The sequence below is a fragment of the Populus euphratica genome, unplaced genomic scaffold (assembly GCF_000495115.2).
Source record: "Populus euphratica unplaced genomic scaffold, PopEup_1.0 scaffold2.1, whole genome shotgun sequence".
Classification (NCBI taxonomy): domain Eukaryota; kingdom Viridiplantae; phylum Streptophyta; class Magnoliopsida; order Malpighiales; family Salicaceae; genus Populus; species Populus euphratica.
Genome location: NW_011499846.1, coordinates 4,393,829 through 4,410,162, shown reverse-complemented (window position 1 = coordinate 4,410,162; position 16,334 = coordinate 4,393,829). Strand labels below are relative to the sequence as shown.

At 33.6% G+C, this 16,334-nt stretch overlaps 3 protein-coding genes across 5 annotated transcripts; all 3 read left to right on the top strand.

Moving 5' to 3' along the window:
• Positions 1-1,329: 1,329 nt before the first annotated feature.
• LOC105133360 (uncharacterized) lies at positions 1,330-2,657 on the top strand. The gene is made up of 3 exons (XM_011037320.1): positions 1,330-1,637; positions 1,718-1,864; positions 2,260-2,657. Exons 1-3 carry the CDS (start codon positions 1,413-1,415, stop codon positions 2,401-2,403), a joined length of 516 nt encoding a protein of 171 aa, XP_011035622.1. The 5' UTR covers positions 1,330-1,412; the 3' UTR covers positions 2,404-2,657.
• Positions 2,658-3,708: 1,051 nt separating this feature from the next.
• CPFTSY (signal recognition particle receptor protein, chloroplast (FTSY)) lies at positions 3,709-8,365 on the top strand. 3 transcript variants are annotated; one of them, XM_011037309.1, is made up of 12 exons: positions 3,709-4,153; positions 4,243-4,347; positions 4,432-4,505; positions 4,605-4,663; positions 5,029-5,066; positions 5,971-6,091; positions 6,203-6,271; positions 6,358-6,440; positions 6,822-6,890; positions 7,514-7,576; positions 7,650-7,768; positions 8,011-8,365. In XM_011037309.1, the coding sequence occupies exons 1-11, from the start codon at positions 3,845-3,847 to the stop codon at positions 7,761-7,763; spliced, it is 1,104 nt and encodes a 367-aa protein (XP_011035611.1). In that variant the 5' UTR covers positions 3,709-3,844; the 3' UTR covers positions 7,764-7,768; positions 8,011-8,365. The 3 variants fall into 3 exon arrangements, 2 of the variants coding, with proteins under 2 accessions (XP_011035611.1, XP_011035605.1); XM_011037303.1 differs by having other exon boundaries at positions 3,710-4,153; positions 7,650-7,764; XR_843783.1 differs by lacking the exons at positions 7,650-7,768; positions 8,011-8,365 and having other exon boundaries at positions 6,790-6,890.
• A 3,362-nt stretch (positions 8,366-11,727) lies between these two features.
• Positions 11,728-12,759, top strand: LOC105133337 (BON1-associated protein 2-like). Its single transcript, XM_011037291.1, has one exon. The coding sequence runs from the start codon at positions 12,026-12,028 to the stop codon at positions 12,578-12,580; it is 555 nt and encodes a 184-aa protein (XP_011035593.1). The 5' UTR covers positions 11,728-12,025; the 3' UTR covers positions 12,581-12,759.
• The last annotated feature ends 3,575 nt before the right edge of the window (positions 12,760-16,334 follow it).

Sequence of the window (16,334 nt, the reverse complement as noted above, 5' to 3'; positions counted from 1 at the left end):
AAAATATCATTTTGGATTGGAGATGCTCTAACAAATGTGTGAGCATTTATTTACATCAATTTAGTATATTAAAAAAAAATCATCTTAGGTGGCTGTCTTAAGATATATATATATATATATATATATATGTATGTATGTATGTATATATATAAACACATATTAAAAAAGAAAAATGAATGAAAAATTCTTATTTTCTTACCTTTCCCCTCGCTGCACTTACTTGTGTGGCCTGAAGACTTCAGATGTATATATTCTGAAGCATTTACGTTTGTTTGGGGGATTTTTGTCTCCCTGAAAGCGCCACCTCCATGGTATCTTTCGAAGACTCTCCTATACTCGTACAGTCATATAGCAGACTCTGTCCCAAATAAAACGAGGAGCATCTGGGAAGTACAAACCTCAGTCCCTCGATGAACACCAGAAGCAGAGAGCACTGTGAGTACAGAAATTAGCCCTTTAAAACGTATGATTATTAATTCCGACTACCCATTTCCTTTTGATTAAAGGACACGGTATCTGTTTGCAAAGCATCGAGTAGGTCCCCACCTTCTTGATCCTTGGTCACGAGTTGCTCTCCCACCTAGCCAGGAAACAATCTCTAGATGCAGGTGTATAGGAATTCCCTAGCTAGTCCCTGGCCAACTCTTGTCCAATTTCAACAGCTCATGATCCAGTTTTTAGAGCATTACACCACCCAGCACCTGATAGTTGTACTATCTTTGTCATATAAATCTCTGTCAAACACGTTTTCCTTTTTTTTTTATCTCAGCATCCACTGCTAAATGCAAACGATGACTAAAGATTATAATGAGGTTGAAGTTGGTAGATGCTGCCAGCAACCGATTTCAAAAAATTCCTTCGATGGAACGAGCAGCTTCATGAAGCCACATCCACTGGAATTACGGCATCATCGGCTCTTTAAATAGCCTTCTTTGCCTAAATAAAACTGGCAAATATAGGAAAAACGAACAAGATTTGATTAGTTCGAAGTGAGGCAGCACTTCACTGTTAAAAAGGAATTTGTCCAGAAGGTTCTACGAGCCTTTTGGAGATCGACTCAATCTAGCTGGTTGTAGTGAGGAAGGCTTTTGAATTATACTTAGAAGTTATTGTTTTATCAATTTTATTATTTTTCTAGTTAATTTTGTTATTTTCCAACATAAACAGAATTTGTTTTCATTTCCTGGGGTTCTAATTTGATTATGTTTTTTAACCGAGGCCTTTTGAATCTTGAATTTATTTTTCTTCAAATTTACAGTTATAACCCTTAAAAAAACTGTCTGGGACCCACGCTTGATTTTTTCCAATATAAAAAGGGCCAACACAGCGGCAATCTGTCATGTAGCACTTTTGTGCAGGTTTCAGGCTGTGGTCGAAGATTCCACGTTTGTGGTACTGCAAGAATCAGAGAGATGACACAAACTTCTTCTTCTTCATCGACCATCTCCAAAGACTTACCTCCAGAGCATGTCTTAGCAGTCAAAAGGTTTTTTGAAAGCGTAGGAATCCATGCCTCTCTCCCTCAAAACTCTACTTCTAAAGACTTTTATTCCGATCTCTTTCGCGATCTCTTTAAAGCCGGCCATGTCCAACGTGGCCATGTCTCCTGTATCGTCCCTGTCTTGCCCGTTGTTGGCGTAAGATTCTCACTCGTTTCTCGTGTTTATTTCATCAAGAAATTGGATTGAAAAACAATTTATTTTTTTAACTGCTATAGAATTACTATAATGGGCTCCATGGAGGCGCTGTTGGGGCCATAGCAGAGAGAGCATCCATCGCTTGTGCTAGAACTGTTGTGGCTGATGATAAAAAACTTTTTCTTGGTGAATTAAGCATCTGTTACCTCTCTGCAGCAAAACTAAATGTGAGTTCCTCTTTTGGTGCCATTTCGTGCTTGCCTCATTTGTAATAGAGAAAAGCCTCTACACTAATGATGGGGTTCTTCAATCTTAGGTTGCACCAGTCTTCCAGATTTTAAATTCTTTGATTATGCAAGTGTGTGCTCAAGAAAATTTGATGCAGTGAAATTCAATCAATTTTTTATGTTCAGAAAATTGCCCACCACTCAGTTGCCTGCCTTTGCATTTGTTTTGTTGTTTAGTTTTTTAATTTGAAACTCGTTCACTTGCCATTGCAACTTCTGTGTATTAGTTTCTTAGAGTAACTTTTTTACTTGTGATAATTAGATTGGTTTCACATGCTTCAGGGTTTCTATCTAATTTACTACCATCATGCAAGTTAAACAATTTATCTTGGCAGGAGGTGTTGCTGGTTGAAGGGTCCGTACTGAAGAGTGGAAGGAATGTGACTGTAGTTGCATCTGAATTCAGAATCAAGGAAACCAAGAAGTTGGTCTTTACTTCTCGTGCTACATTCTATCACATGCCTGCTGCCAAGTTATGAAATTTCTGTGGTTTTACTTATGATCTTGTCTGTAACTTTTTGAATGCTTTGCCTGTAACCATGAATAAAGTCTTTTCATATGTTCAATAAGAATGAGATGCCCATGGCTATACTCTGATGTCCCGTGGCAGTTAGCTGATAGACTATATATGTTTATGTGCCTTTTCGTGGAGAGTTTGTTTAAACTCTAACAGGAATGGAATAATGACCATTTCAAACTGAATTTGATGGCGAAAAGGGATGTTTGAACTTTTGAATTGAGTTTATTCTTATGGGTCAGAGCTATCTTTTGTTGGTTTTATCATAATAGAAATGTTAGTAGTGGATCCAAGCTCAAGGTGAAAAGGATCTTTCCTTCTGATTCTTTTTAATGATGACCAGTGCATTTACAGATGAAAGAATAATTTTGTTGGATGAAGCATGGAAAAGGTTGGTTCTTACTCTAGGGATGGCTTTTCCTTCTGCCGAGGGCCAACTTTAGGGTAATCTCACCTTTTTATACCTGCAAATTGAAGTTGTGAATCGTAAACGGGAAACAAAAAAGAAGAAGCTGAACTGGACTTCTGGAACAGGACATGATAATCCTAGAACATGGCAACGGTTACAGCTCCTGCATTCACAAATCCAATACTTTGTCGGTCATTTCTGGTTCACCTCCAGATTCAGCATCTTTTATTGCTGCCTTCCAGTCTTCTGTGATGTTATGCATGTAGATGCTTGTTTCTACGAGCAATTTGCTGGGAAAGAGATTACAAGGTTCCATCTTTACTTGAAAACTCACTAAGCAGCTTGATGAGTATTGAAGGGAGAAGGTATTCGACATCATCAGGACTCCTCTCAGGTTGATTGGTTTGGCAAAAGGGTTGGAGACATTGGTGGTTTGAAGATCAGGATATAACTTCTTTGCTAAAAATGAGTTTTCTTCAATCAATTTGTCATTTAGAAACATCTTTAAAAGAATTCTAGTGATCTTAAAAAAAAAAAACAATTTTGCAATTAAATTTGAAAAAAATCAGTCCCAGAACATAAAATTGACCTCATTTAAAAAACTTTCCGATATCCGATTACACGAGAAAAGTTAAGAACATCTTAATAGAATTTCTCTCATTTAAAAGAACATGATAAAACTAAGAATGGTGCTTTTCATGGCTGGGATCTTGGCCAGCTAATAAGTTTTTATCATTTCTTTTTCTGTTTTCCAGTTTTCCAGTAATTTTCTCTTCTTTTTTCAAATTAAAAATTAAAATTGAAAGAAAATAAAATCTAGACTAAAACATTTGATCGCGCCAAGCTAAAGGGAACATGAAGGAAATTTGATAAAATCCCAAGGTAGTATCTAGTAAGGAAAAAAAAAGAGTTATTTGAGGCCGAAACGACATCGTTGAAAGCTAGTTTATCCGTAGAAGAAGAAAAAAAGCACTCACAGTTGCAGAGCTAAGAAATGGCAACTCTAGCTCATCTCTCTCTCCTCTCAAAACCATCACCACCTCCACAGCTCAATAACCTCTTCTCCACCATCCCTAGAACCCGGCTCAACCCACAATCCAAACTCACCAGGTTCAAATGCTTAGCCAGCCAAACCGGGTTCTTTACTAAACTAGGTCGTTTAATAAAAGAGAAAGCCAAAAGTGATGTTGAAAAAATCTTCTCAGGTTTCTCCAAAACCAGAGACAACCTTGCTGTCATTGATGAGCTCTTACTGTACTGGAACCTCTCTGAAACCGACCGTGTCCTCGACGAACTCGAAGAGGTTTTAGGAAATGCTTAAATTCTAAGCTTTTTTTTGGAAGCTAATGGATGGAAGTTTTGATTTATTTTATATTTGGGTTTTGATTGTAGGCTTTGTTGGTGTCTGATTTTGGGCCAAGAATTACTATTCAGATTGTGGAGAAATTGAGGGAGGATATATTAGCAGGGAAGCTTAAATCAGGGAGTGAAATAAAGGTATTTATTTGATTACTATAAGTGTTGATTATTCGACTGTTCAGAAAAGATTGGCATTTGAATTGCAATGTTCTTTGTTTGTAGGATGCACTGAAGAAGAGTGTGCTGGATTTGTTAGAGAAGAAAGGGAATAAAACTGAGCTTCAACTTGGATTCAGGTTCTGATTTCTTTTTTTTTTTTTTATTCTCTGTTGTTGTGCGATGGTAAAGTTTGGTTTTTCCCTCTGGAGTTGATATGGTTTGTGTTGTCTTATCAGGAAACCGGCTGTTGTTATGATAGTTGGTGTTAATGGTGGTGGGAAGACGACATCTCTTGGTAAGTCAAGAATTGAGCTTCTAATTTTTGGTTTTGAATTGAATTTTGGAAATGAGGTGAACTTTTTATGGAGTTATCAGAATATTTACCTAAGCCAATCCGATGAATGCCAACTTTTTAATGGTTTCTGGTACACGTGAGATAAGTGTGGCTAATTAAGGAAGTTGGTGAAGCATTAGGTGGTAAATTTTGGGGTGGTTTGAGTTGTAGATTTTACTTGGAAGCTTGGGGAGGCTTTGTTACACTTTTGAAAAATTTAAGGTCTGCCTAAATACGCTCTCGTGAACATGTGTTCCTGAGTTTTTTCTATTATATTGTTTCTAGTTGTTGCTAAAGAAATATGATCTTATGTACTGTTGCTGCAGGAAAGCTAGCATATAGATTGAAGAATGAAGGGGCAAAGGTGAGATTTTGTTTGCCTTTTCTGCAATGTGATAAATGCCTTTACACAGAGAGAGAGGGAGCATTAGAAAATTGGTATTTGTGTGATTTTTGGAGCTGAATTGAAGATAATATCATTCAAAGTTTCAGGCAATTGATTTTGACATCCCAAGGAAAATGTGCTTATAGAGATGAGGACTCAAAGTTTTAATGAATATGTTGTTGAATTTTGGTGTAATATTTCTCGATGATATTGTTTTACCAAATACCAATACTGTGTGTTGAATCTACTGATATGGATTAAGATTAGATTATCTCAGAGAATGCAAAACCTTCAGCCTTGTCTTGTATTTAAAGTGCATGGTCTGTGTTTCAAAAAGACTTACTTCACACAAATTCCTTGATGAATTGTGCTGAATGACCGAAACTATGATTGTAGCGCAATGCAAACTGAATTTTATTTTTTTTCAAAATATAACATTTATTCTGCCCTTTTGTTATATCTTACTATCCTGGGTTAAACGAGAACAGAGAATATGTCGTATGTCCAAATGTAGAAGAAAATTCAGAACTGCCCTTTATTTGAATATTATGTTATAGATTTTCTGGAAAAGCTTTGCTATGAATTGCTTGAATAGATAGAATTATCACAGGGGGTTAGAAAATTGATGTTGTCTCCTAGGGGAGTGAATAAAATTAATATCTGCAATTGTAGAGGGTGTACCAGGAAGTGCAGTTGGAATACTATGTTCAGGGATCCTACTGGATTGCTTGTGCATGCATGCTTTTCTTCTTTTCATTTTTCTCTTTCCAGCTGAATTGTTGCTTAGGTTATCCTTTTGTCCACCTGATGCTTTCAAAAACAGAGATTGTCTTATCCACAATAGGTCCATCTTTATTTCCTTGTGCTTTTGCTATTGTTCCAGATACTGATGGCAGCAGGTGATACATTTAGGGCAGCTGCCAGTGATCAGTTGGAGATATGGGCTGAAAGAACTGGGTGTGAGATTGTTGTGGCTGATGGAGAAAAGGCCAAAGCATCATCAGGTAGACTACTGGATCTCTAATGAAATCAGTCTCTTCTTTAGCTTTTACCAATCTTTAAAAGATAACTTGGTATAGCTACTAACATATGATCTTAAAGTGCTTTCTGAATAGTTCTTTCTCAGGCTGTAAAGAAAGGGAAAGAACAAGAATTTGATGTTGTTTTGTGTGACACATCTGGACGTAAGTCTACAGATATCCCATGATTAGCTGTCTAACTTTTATGTGCTTTTTACCTGTTATATTTGAAATATATATCTATTTGTCAGGTCTCCACACAAATTACAGCCTCATGGAAGAGTTGATCGCATGTAAGAAGGCTGTAGGCAAAATAGTTCGTGGTGCTCCTAATGTAAGCTCAAATGTTTGCCACCTTGAATATCTTACTAGCATTGAAGTGTTTCAATGCATCCTGTAAAATTTTATAATTGTGAGCTCATTGTGATGTTTTATATTCAAGTTTTGACTGCTGTACCATTGTTTCAGTCTCCAACACCATCTTTCATGGTTAATTTACAAGTTTCTAATCTGATAAATTTTAGCAGAAACCTTAATCCTTCGAAATCTTTTGTTCAATGTTTTGTAATTACAGCTCTATATGGATTTTTGAGATAAGATATATGGTTATGATCATTGATTATGGAAATTCTCTGCTTTGTCATTCCAAATATCTGATTTGATTTGAAACACCAATTTTGTAGATTTGTGAAATGCCATTTCATAAGATTTGCAGGAGATCTTACTAGTGTTGGATGGGACTACTGGTTTGAATATGCTTCCACAAGCAAGAGAGTTCAATGAAGTAATATCCCTATCTCATATTTCTCCATCAAACATGGCTTGTTATTCATTGTTTTCATTAAGATGATATAATTACTTTTCCGAAATGTGATTATATGCAATTTAACCCCTTTTGCGACTTGTGAATATGTACATATGTTCTGGAGTTTTGGGGAGGAAACATTATCATGAACATGATTTACTCTGAAAAAATTGCTTTGCATTCCCAAGGACTGAGCTTAAATAATAGATGGAATTCTTGTAGAATAGAAATTAGCAAGATATTTTAGTAATTATCTCTTCATTTATAATTTGTGTGTTCTCAACTTCCTTGTTGGCATTTTTTTGCCTGTGGTAATTTTTGGAAGAAGGAAAAGAAGATTCTTAGAGCATCCAGAGGAATAATCCAAAAGGAGGAAAGGGGAGAGGGACCATAATCTAAACATGATTATCTAGGGGAAGAAACAAACCTAACAATGTTATTAAGGAAAGAACAATTAGACAAGTTGCTTGCTAGACACTCACCTATACCTTTTGTTTTTTCATACATGTAAAGTTTCCTGATTACCATGTTTTGGTGCTATTATTCTTTCTTCAAGCGTTAAAAATCTTGTTCGAGTCTTTAACATGCAACTGCGCTTACAGGTTGTTGGAATAACTGGTTTCATTTTGACAAAACTCGATGGTTCTGCTAGAGGTGGCTGTGTGGTATGCTCCAGTTTCATTGGATTCCTTTTGTTTCGTGATTTTGGTAATTAAGGGCGCTAATTTTCTTGTGCAGGTCAGTGTTGTTGATGAGCTTGGCATCCCTGTAAAGTTTGTGGGTGTTGGAGAAGGCGTAGAAGACCTCCAACCCTTTGATGCCGAGGCTTTTGTTAATGCCATATTTTCATGAGGCAAGTCTGAATCATGGTGATTAAGCCTTTCTATATGTTCCTACGTTCAAATGTTTTGGCTCCATTCAATTTGATGTCGATCATTGAACTCTTCAAAAGTGAATGAATTCTTTTGGGGTGATAATAGTATGAAGATTGAGAATCTTGTGCAGTACCGTGACAGAAGTTCTCTTACCCAGAAATACCAGGACATTGATCATTCCTAATGAGTACTAAAGTATGCTTCCTGCGTCATCTCTTTTGCAGGGTGATTAATTTTCGAAGTTGCTGAAAATTCTTGGCTACTTAGCAAGAGCAGAGAACTGAGTTTTCTTAACGGGGCCCTTGACAATAGTTGCATTGATCAAGGAGGCTGCAGATACATGCCAATTTATATGTTTGAAACCTGCACGCTAGTTAGTGGAGATGAACTACTAGAAGTGAAAAGTATCTCATGTCCCCATAATCAAAAGTTAGCAATTCGAAACATTAGTCAGAATGATACTTGTGGATTGTAAGGCAATGAGAGGTTTTTGAGATGGTAACTAAGTTTTTCTTCGTGTCATTAAACCATCATGCAAGAAATGAGCCAAATCTATTCAATTGGATATATTTTTGTAGCAAGTTTCGGTAATTGGACCCAAATCCCTTCCGACCATTCTTGAAAAATGAACTTAACCGCGGTATGTGAAGGTGGGTTGAGAATGCCCACAAACTAAAAGAAATTACGAAGTATGCATGAGCAATGGGGCAAGTACAGCGATGGGTGTGTAATTGGGCATCAAATCCAACCGATCTCCGTCAAAACCGAGATTGGTCAGCAATTCTCTCTCTCTCTCTCACTGTAAGCACGTCAAGTTCTAACATCGAAATTTCCATCCAAGAAACTTCAGAGCTATCAGGGAGACTCCTGAGTCAAAACCTGTTACTTCAACTTTATTTCACCTTTTCGTGGAAATTAGTGGTCGTCTGGAAGAGTCGTCTGGCATTGTGACAGGAATTTTCCAATTTCACCGCATATTCACGTGACCAGCATCTTCCCCTTCACTTCCACTCCTGCAATTTACTTGGTCTCTCTCTCCTTTTTCATACAATTAAGATTTTATAGTTTATCAGAATTAATTATTAATTCTTATATTGTAATCTTGCATTTTTTTCTTTCTGTAACATTTTTTCCAATCCTTCCTAATCAAGATTTTCCGTTCATCTGGTTATATATATATATATATATAAAGAGGAAAAGAACAGGGAATTGACCGTAGAATTATGGTATCAGCAGCCTTAAAATCGTAGGAATTAGACAATAGTATTTAAAACAACGAAGGCCGGTTATTTCATTAAACTAGAAATTAATCATAATTAATTACATGCACTTTGGTTATCAAGTAAGTTAATTTTAAAAAATAATATAAATTATATCTTGAGATTTAATTTAATAATTTAAATTATTAAATTAAGATAATTTTTTAATATTGTATCAGAATTTTGATAACCAAGCAATCATAAACTTGAATTTTATTATTTTTATTTATTTAATAAAAATTAAATATAAAATAATATAAGTTTATATAAATTTCAAGTCTAAAAAATAGCTTGCAAGACAGATTTTCTCCATTGTAAAGAATTATTTTTTAAAAAGAAAAAATAGCTCAGCTCATATATATATATATAAAGCCGGTTGTTTCCAAAAGTGCAACCTTCATCATTTTTTAAGATAGCATCTGAAAATTGGAATCTACCTCTCCGAATCAGTGTTACAACTTCTACAAAAACATCAGCGTACCGCCCTCGTGGCAGACACGAGGAAGGACTGGGTGGTTCAGATTGCTCCTCAGGTGCGTGATTAAAATTAACAGCCAATCCGAAGAGACGTTGACTTCTCCATAACATATGGTCCATTCTTTCTATTTATTAAAATAATATAAATTGTATTATTTTTAAAAACATTATTTAATAATTTAAACTATTTAATTAAAATAATTTTTTTATATAATATTAAAGTTTTAATACCTAAACGGTTAAAAAATTAAATTTTATTATTTTTATTTATTTAATAAAAATTATATATAAAATAGTATAGATTTATATAAATTTTAAATCTTATTTAAATATATATATTAAAAAATAATATAAATTTTATTTGATAACTTATCTGACAATTACATTACAGTAAAAGAAAAAAAATGGTGGCCCCAGAGATCATTTAAGACGGTTGACACGGCGGAAGACCTAGTAAATTAACCTTTCGCCGAAGGTTCCACGCCCAGCAACTTTGCATGTCGAAAATGCGGAGCACCCGTCTCGTCTGGTTCCCGCCAGGTGTGTTGTTTGACTTGTACCACGTTCTTTATCAAAATAAACTTTGACCTCGACATTTCAAATTATTTAATTATAATAAAAAAGGACGTATCTTATAAGTTCCATCAAAGTTCCCAGACCCCGTTTCGCTAATAGCTTGGAATACTACATTTCACAGGTAAGATCATTGGGTCCAATCATAGTTTTTATTATTAAAATATTAAAATAATTTTGTTTTATTTTTTTAAATAAAATATAATTTTCATCGAATTACAAATTAACCTTAGATTATTTGAGTTTTACTAATAAGAAATTTACTAAATTTCTACACGAAGTGCCATGATTGAATACTCTGTACGTAAAAACATTTATATTTATATGCAAAATATAATTCAAATTGGGATCCCCGTATATTTATTGTACCGTATTTTATTAGTATGTTTATTATTTCAATCCTAGTCTTTTTAAATATAAATGGATAGTCAGGATTTCCGCGTTATGACTTGTAATTAACAATATTTTTTAACCCAATTATGATATAATTGAATGCAGGAAATTAACTTTGAATTTTATCCCAAGTATTCTATTCTCTTGGAAGAAAATTAAACGTTGAAGTTCTCTTTTAATTCCATTTTCATTTAAAAAACAAATTCATTTAGGATTGAAACTTTTAGTTCCATTATACTTGCAAACTAAACAGTCTTGAGTCCAATTTATAAATTTAAAAGCATTTGATTTTTTTAAAAAAAACTTACCTTTATAAAAAAACATGTATATTAAATCACAAAAACATATGAAAAATAAATATTATAGGAACATGTTTTATCTTCCTTCGTCGTAGCACCCAGCATGTTCATTAACTTTAATTATATTCTAAAAGAGATCTATTTTTAATGTAGCTCTGATATTTTTTTTTCTTTTATATATTATTGTGGATAGTGATAATATTTTATTTTAATTTATTTTTTTATTTTTTTAATTTAAATTAGCATTTGATTGCATATTTTTTTGGAAGGGAGAGTTAATTTAAAAGGTTAAGGACTTCAGAAAAAACTTAGATAAATTAGATGGTAAAATTAAAATTTATTTGAAAATTTTATTTTAACCTCTTAATTTTTTAGCTATTTGTTGAATGATCTTTTTAATTTTAAAAAATTATATTTTAATAAATGATTTTTCATGTTAAATAATTTCATATAATAAAAAAAAAATTAGACTCAACATGAGGGATTGAAATTACTTATTGTTTTTTTTTATTATCCGTCCTATTAACTTAAAAAAAAATAAAAAAAGATAAAGATAAAGAGGAGTTGGGAACAACGTTTGGTACAGAGCATCTAGCAATTAAGTCACTCTATGTTCCATGACATCATTAATCGTTTGTTGGTCATAAAACAAGCACATATCTCAATATACGGAGGCGCCGCCACCAATTAGAAAAGTAGAAATAAATTTATACCAGACTTGAACCTCCATCGCCATCCCAGTGTGTTTTTGCTGTGCTCTTGGAAAGATCCTGTCTTAGACTCTTACAATTAAATCAAATATTGATAAAATAACTCAATTTCTTATTTAAATCAGTCTCAAAATCAAATCAACTATAAGACATACTGACCAAACCCTTCGCATAAGATATTGAATCTTGTAGGAACCAACAGAGGTGGGTTCCAAGATCCATAACCAAGGAAGAGGAAGGGGTCAAGCTTTTAAATGCACCTTCGGCATGTATTGCGCAATTGCGTTCCAAATAGAGATTGGGTAAACTATTTGGTGGACCAGTCATGCGAATACAACTCTTTGATAGAAGAAACGTCTCTCTTTCTGTCTTCTTTCTAGCGAACTTCCTTTATCCTCGTTATAAAAACGTCATCAATTTCTATGTACCAGCAATTGTTTCAGTTTCCAAAACTCAAGCATAAATCATATAAGCTCTTACACGCCTGAAAGTTAATTGAATCTCTTGCGATTCTCTTCATTCTTCCATATGGACAAGCAGGGTCATAAGGCTTCTCGCACTATAGAAGTGACAGTCTTATCCGCAGAAAACCTACGCCTGGATCGCAAATCCGTGAAAAAGAATACTTATGTCACTGCCAGAGCCAGCCCTCTTAACTCCGGATCAACCAAAGCTGACTTTGAAGGAGGCAGCAACCCTTCATGGAACGAGAAACTTACCCTAGAGATGCCATTTCAGACTAGTTTTATAAGCCTTGAAGTGATATGTAAGACTAACTCAGGTGACAGAGTTATTGGCACAGCAAGTCTTCCAATTTCTGACATACTGGAAGATTATACGCCAGAGAATCATCTGCATTTCTTGAGTTACCGTTTGAGGGACTCAAAAGGTGGAAGGAATGGTGTCATTAATGTTTCGGCTAGAGTCAAGATGCCAGTAGATTCTGTGTGTCCGTCGGTGACGAAGAACCCAATTGGGTATGGGTGTTCATCGTCTTGGCAGCAGCCTGCTCTGGGAGTCCCTGTGGGTCATCAAAAAAACTATTACAGTGGAGTTGTGACTGGAGTTCCTGTTTGGAGTTAATTTTAAATTCCTCACACAACCGTGTGATCGATCCCAATTTGTAGCCTTGCTACTAGCTAGTTTCCTTACTGTTGAAATCCCATCTTAATCCTTAATACTATTCTTTGATTGATTGTGCATAAAGGGACGCTTTGCTTAAATGGTACTCCATGCAACAAAGATTAAAATAAACAACAACATGAAGAAAGATAAGTTATTTCTGAGAACAGCTTATCATCTCGTTTTGGCAGTCGGATCACGACGAGTGAATGAAAATAACAATGTCGTCGTAAAATCTCAATATCTCCCTAACGTTTTGCGTTAGAAAATATCTTAGAAAAACCAGATTCTTAGAAAACACGCTCTGATGGTTTTTATTTTATTTTTTTTATTTTCTTGATTTATTTAAAATGGGTTCCTCAGAAATTTTGAGAAATCTAAAGCTCCACGAACAGACTAGGAGGCGGTTTCACCGAAGATGGGTCATTATCCTTCGCTGTTTGGTGAAAGCTTCGTTGATGTTACCCATTTAGCTGGTGGTGAGTTCGTCAGCGTGATTAGTTGTGAAGTTAATGACAGCTTGACTGCCCAGATAGGCGAATTTGATATAAGAATGAGGAATCATGACTGGGCTTGATTTTTGTTCTTAAGAAAGAGTAAGTTCTTGAATCAAGACTAGATGCTTGACATGGTCAAAATTCATGGATTCCTCAGATTTCTATGCATCACGACGAGTGAATGAAAATAACAATGTTGTCGGAAAATCTCAATATCTCCCTAACGTTTTGTGTTAGAAAATATTTTAGAAAAACCAGTTTCTTAGAAAACCCGCTCTGATGGTTTTTATTTTTTATTTTATTTTATTTTCTTGCTTTATTTAAAATGGGTTCCTCAGAAATTTTGAGAAATCTAAAGCTCCACGAACAGACTAGGAGGCGGTTTCACCGAAGATGGGTCATTATCCTTCGCTGTTTGGTGAAAGCTTCGTTGATGTTACCCATTTAGCTGGTGGTGTATTCGTCAGAGTGATAAGTTGTGAAGTTAATGACAGATTGACTGCTCAGATAGGCGAATTTGATATAAGAAAGAGGAATCATGACTGGGCTTGATTCTTGTTCTTGAGAAAGAGTAATATCTTGAATCAAGACTAGATGCTTGACATGGTCAAAATTCATGGATTCCACAGATTTCTATGCTTTTTTACAAAAAAGAAAAAGAAAAAGAAATGCCTGTCTATCCGTTTTTGTTTTCGGGCTCGGTGAAGCTTTGGAAAAAAGGCATCGAATGCTCCCACGTCCACTTGTCTTGTCCTTTATGAGATATTGGTTATCCACGTTAAAGTTAAAGTTAAAGTTAAATATAAGGCAAGGGCGCTGACACGATACCCACGTCACAAATTATAATAGTACGTAGATCAGTAGATAAAGATGATGAATGATGCCCGCCTGTTACTTTTCAGTTTGAGATTTATCGTGTGGTTGGAAATGTAGTGTAGATTATATTTCGTGTGGTTGGAAATGTAGTGTAGATTATTATTTTTTTATTTTTTTTACTATTTTAATATATTCATATTAAAAATAATTTTTAAAAAATAAAATTTTTTATTTTATTATTTTTTTAAAAAAAATTAAACCATCGTCATTATTATAACCACAGGCGTACTTTTTATAAAATTATAGATGTGTTTTATTGTTTTTATTGTATTTATTTAGGTTATTTATACTAAATAATTTTAATTTATTTTATATATTTAAGTTATTTATATTTTATAATTTTAATTAATTTATTGGGTCTCATATTAAATACTTTTAATTTATACTATTATATATTTCTCTTCATTTATAAGATAATTTTAAGGTATGAGTAAAAATCACTAATTTATTATTTAAATTCTATCCTCTTTCTAGTTTTTTTTTTTCTTGCTTTTAATTCCTGTTTTTTTCCCTTTCCGTATTTTTTTTCTTTTATTTATTATTCCGTGATGTCAGTACCAGACTTTTAATTTTTCTATAATTAATCGATTTATTAAAACTTGTATCGAATCATAATCAACTTTACCTAGAGTTGATTAAAAAAAAAATCCTTTATCTTTTTGTTTACAGTCGGAAAAAAAAAATCCATTGTTCATCTTCAAACACCAATTCCTCTGTCAGCCACGACCACGCAACAACCGATCCCAGCCTAAACACAATAGTTGACGACGACGGCACCTTCTTGTGCAGCCGCTAGTAACAGTTCCATCACCCAGCAGTAGATTGCCGATCACAACAGTGGCTACACAGCAGTTGAAGACGACAACGCTTCCTTGCACAGCGGCCACAAGCAACATCAACTCATTTGCCCCTTTTACACCGACACCAACAGTCTATCAAGGCAGGTTAATGCACTAGTCCAGCGGCAGCAGCCTCTGCCACACCAGTGCCATGTTATCGACAAGTCAGTAGCCATCACCACGTAAGTTGTCTCTGCCATGTCAGCTGAATTAAATTCCAGCATCTTCCTATCAGAATTTGGTCTACCGTTAAACTTCTTTAGCCAATGAATATCATAATGCCTGATATGTTTTTCTGCACTTGTTAACCATAGTTAAGATTGATATTTTTTTTTTGTGCTTGCACATAAATATACAGCTCATCATGCAACTTTAGCTACTTTAATTTTTGACTTATTTATTAATTTACATTGAAAATCCAACATCCAGTACTCTTAATTCATTGCTGAACATGGCTAAATTTGTGGAGGAAATTGGAACATAGTGTTGAACCTGTGAAATAATCAATTTACTTGAAAATTTAAGTTGTTATATAATATCTTAATATATAATTTATATTATTTTTTAATATAGTTTTTTAAGTAAAAATCTTTTAAACTATTTATACAATTTTACATTACCATGTGCTTAATTTTTTTTATCAAATAAATAGGGATAGTAAAATTTAAACTCGAGACCGTTTGATCATTAAATCTCTAATAAAATATCAAAGAATCATCTCACCTAAAAGGTTAAGCTGTTAGGTAAGATTCCAAAATATAATTTATATTATTTTCTAACAAAACTAATTATGTATATTTAGAGTAATTACTTGTATGCTATTTTCCCTATTTTAATTTTGTGTTATTTAATCTTTAAAATAAACAAATAATTAAATAATAATTTTAATTTTATATTATATTTTACTTACAAGTATCATTTATGATCTCAATCATAGTCTTAGAATTAATAATGCATGTATGTACATAATAATTCTCTAGTAAACAATCTAAAACTTACAACTACCATGAAATCGATCTTTAATAATGTTTTAAGAGATATTCTAGCTTATTCTAGCTTACATGAACAAAATATCTACTCAAATAAAACCTTATAAATAAAGTCTTCTAGTAAAAATGAGCATTCTAATAACAATAATAGGAATTATAAAAAATCAATTATTTATAGTAACAGCTAGCTAATCACCAGGAGGATCATAATAACTTTAATGAGCTTAATAATAGTGAGTATTTTAACAATTACCACTAGAGGTCAATTAATTCTAAGAACTACTAAACAAGAACAATCAGAGTTATCATGATTATAATAACCCTAATAGTTGAGTCATGAGACATATTAAGATAAAAACCCTGACTTTAAAAATCAATTTGACTTATAAATCTTTGATAGATAAATTAAAAATTAGGTGGAGACAATAACTCTAAATAAATTTTAAAAAAGCTTGAATAATAATTTTATAATAGAGATTATGCTTAGATATATCTCCATATTTTATGAAACTTA

Coding starts and splice junctions, on each gene's coding strand:
- LOC105133360 (XM_011037320.1), top strand. CDS start 1,413: ATGACACAAACTTCTTCTTCTTCATCGACCATCTCCAAAGACTTACCT. Junction 1,638..1,717: donor CTGTCTTGCCCGTTGTTGGC/GTAAGATTCTCA, acceptor TAACTGCTATAG/AATTACTATAATGGGCTCCA. Junction 1,865..2,259: donor TCTCTGCAGCAAAACTAAAT/GTGAGTTCCTCT, acceptor TTATCTTGGCAG/GAGGTGTTGCTGGTTGAAGG.
- CPFTSY (XM_011037309.1), top strand. CDS start 3,845: ATGGCAACTCTAGCTCATCTCTCTCTCCTCTCAAAACCATCACCACCT. Junction 5,067..5,970: donor TGAAGAATGAAGGGGCAAAG/GTGAGATTTTGT, acceptor CTATTGTTCCAG/ATACTGATGGCAGCAGGTGA. Junction 7,577..7,649: donor CTGCTAGAGGTGGCTGTGTG/GTATGCTCCAGT, acceptor TTTCTTGTGCAG/GTCAGTGTTGTTGATGAGCT.
- LOC105133337 (XM_011037291.1), top strand. CDS start 12,026: ATGGACAAGCAGGGTCATAAGGCTTCTCGCACTATAGAAGTGACAGTC.